The sequence below is a fragment of the Priapulus caudatus genome, unplaced genomic scaffold, assembly GCF_000485595.1.
Source record: "Priapulus caudatus unplaced genomic scaffold, Priapulus_caudatus-5.0.1 Scaffold1441, whole genome shotgun sequence".
NCBI lineage: Eukaryota > Metazoa > Priapulida > Priapulimorpha > Priapulimorphida > Priapulidae > Priapulus > Priapulus caudatus.
This window is the reverse complement of record NW_014578502.1, coordinates 40,613-42,877: the sequence shown is the minus strand read 5'-3', so window position 1 is coordinate 42,877 and position 2,265 is coordinate 40,613. Positions and strand designations below refer to the sequence as shown.

The 2,265-nt window shown below is 43.8% G+C and overlaps 1 protein-coding gene across 1 annotated transcript in view; it reads left to right on the top strand.

Annotated features, from left to right (window-relative positions):
- The first annotated feature begins 289 nt into the window (after positions 1–289).
- Positions 290–2,265, top strand: part of LOC106816642 (putative tyrosine-protein kinase Wsck) — a 29,189-nt gene continuing 27,213 nt past the window's right edge. Inside the window, exon 1 of the mRNA XM_014821267.1 lies at positions 290–396. Within this exon, the coding sequence (XP_014676753.1) occupies positions 339–396 (58 nt within the window). The 5' untranslated portion in view covers positions 290–338. The remainder of the gene's footprint in view (positions 397–2,265) is intronic.

Sequence of the window (2,265 nt, the reverse complement as noted above, 5' to 3'; positions counted from 1 at the left end):
CGCATCATTGGGTGATACACAGAAATCTGTGCATCACTTCGTGATATAAGGTGCCTAAAGTGGATTTGCACCCGCATACGGTATACCGCATGTGTGCGCACGTGTGTGAGGTCATCAACAGAAGTCTTGCAAACTAGTCATGTCACGGTCTACCTGTTCCAGCACATGACAGGAAATGACACACCTGGGGCAGGTGCGCGCGCTGGTATTGGTCGGTTGTAATCACGTGGGCAAGCGGCCATACTCAAATGTTGGTTCTGGTGATTAACAACATCTCACACAGGTAACAATTGTACAAGGTATACAGCCAGCGCACGTTTTAGGATTGTGGATGTGTTATGACAATGGAGCGGTCCTTCGCGCTCCTGTTTTGCATAATATGTCTTATAGCTTCGGGTGAGTATATTGATGGTGGTTTAAACCGTTTGTAATCAAGGTTTCTCGCTATGCGTTCATATTTTACTAGCTCCAAGAAACGGTATTGCTAGGGTTAGAATACCCGTAAAGACAATCCGTTCAAGGATAGAGAACATGGGTCCCAACAAAACCAATGTCATTTACATCAATATAAATATAATAATATTATATCAATATAATAGGTTAGGGTTATGGTTAGGGTTAGGATTAGGGTTAGGGTTAGGGTTAGGCACATTGGTTTTATTGGGACCCATGTTCTCTATCCTTGGGCCGACAAGGCCTGTATAGACAATACCTGTATAGACAATCCGTCGCACAGCCTGGTCGGCACTAGCGGATTAAGGGCGGGGCGACAGGGGCACGTGCCCCGGGCCCCCCACATTTGGGGCCCCTCACATTTAGAGTATCCTAAAATTTACAAAACTGTCGTAATTGTGATCCACAAAATTCTTAGTATGTAACGTTGAAGTGATGCGTTTCCCATGCTGTTTCTCTGACTGAATTTTGCTGTTCAGCTGAAGGACACTTTCCCTAATACCGAAATTGCTCTGAGAATCTATCTTTCATTGATGGTCTCGAATTGTAGCGGTGAAAGGTCATTTTTAAAACTCAAGTTGATTAAAAATCACATTAGAACCACGATGAGCCAACAGAGACTGGTAAACCTCAGTATTCTCGCTATCGAAAGTGACATTTTAAATTTGTTGAAACACGATGAAATACTCTCTGAATTTGCAAGCATGAAAGTGCAGAAAAAATACAGACTATAGGGCCCCCACACAATTGCGTGCCCCGGGCCCCCCACACGCTTAGTCCGGCCCTGCTGGTCGGGCTAATATTTTACAAGCACTACATACCACAGGCACTTGGAGCGTTTCAATAAAATATAATGCTAAATAAATACGAAATATATTTACTACCAAATAAATACGAAATATATTTACTACCATATTTACTACCAATATATTTACTACCATTTTCTATACTCTCTTTCACCTATTATTGCCGACAATTTCATGTAAATGCCGTCCAAATGCTCCTCTACAACAAACACTGGCTGCCGCCATTGCTGCTGCCGCTGCACACTGACGCTGATAGGGGCTATGTCCCCCAGGGTACTGCCGGAACGTACCCTGGGTACGGTCCGGTATACCGGAACGTACCCTGGTACTAAATACTACTATCTAATATGCCGGACCGTACCTCGCCTACTCCACTAACGAGTCTAGGGAGTCGCCTACACCTACTCCCTAACCATAACCATAACCCTAACCCTAACACTAACTATAACCATATCAGCTAGATAGTTACCAGGGTACGTTCCGGTATACCGGACCGTACCCAGGGTACGTTCCGGCAGTACCCTGGGGGACATAGACCCTATCAGCCACACTGACACATAAATATATATATATTTATGTGTCAGTGTGCTATGAGCCAAGTATACCCTCTTTTGTTATCGTTAGCTACCAGTGTTTCCTCATTGTATATTGGTTTTTTTGAGTTAACAACTGGCCGTCCTGTGTCTGTGGCTAGATTACCTGGGAAGGGACTCAGACAGGAAGTCTGTCGAGAGTGGCCAATATCAGCGGCTTCGAATTTAAGCGACAGAGAAGGGCAAGGCAATTTTTTAGGGCCATGTGAGGAAAATCGCCTATGAATTTCTCTAACATAGAAAGGCACACAACGGCCAACTCTCAAATTGAGAAGGGCCACCAAGGCCACTTTTGTAAAAATAATAGGAAAACTCATAAACAAATTAGTACATCAAACATCGTTCTCTGCTTTTTAATGCTTACAAAAATTATGATGCCCCCATTGTAAGCTTACACCGTAAACACGTACATC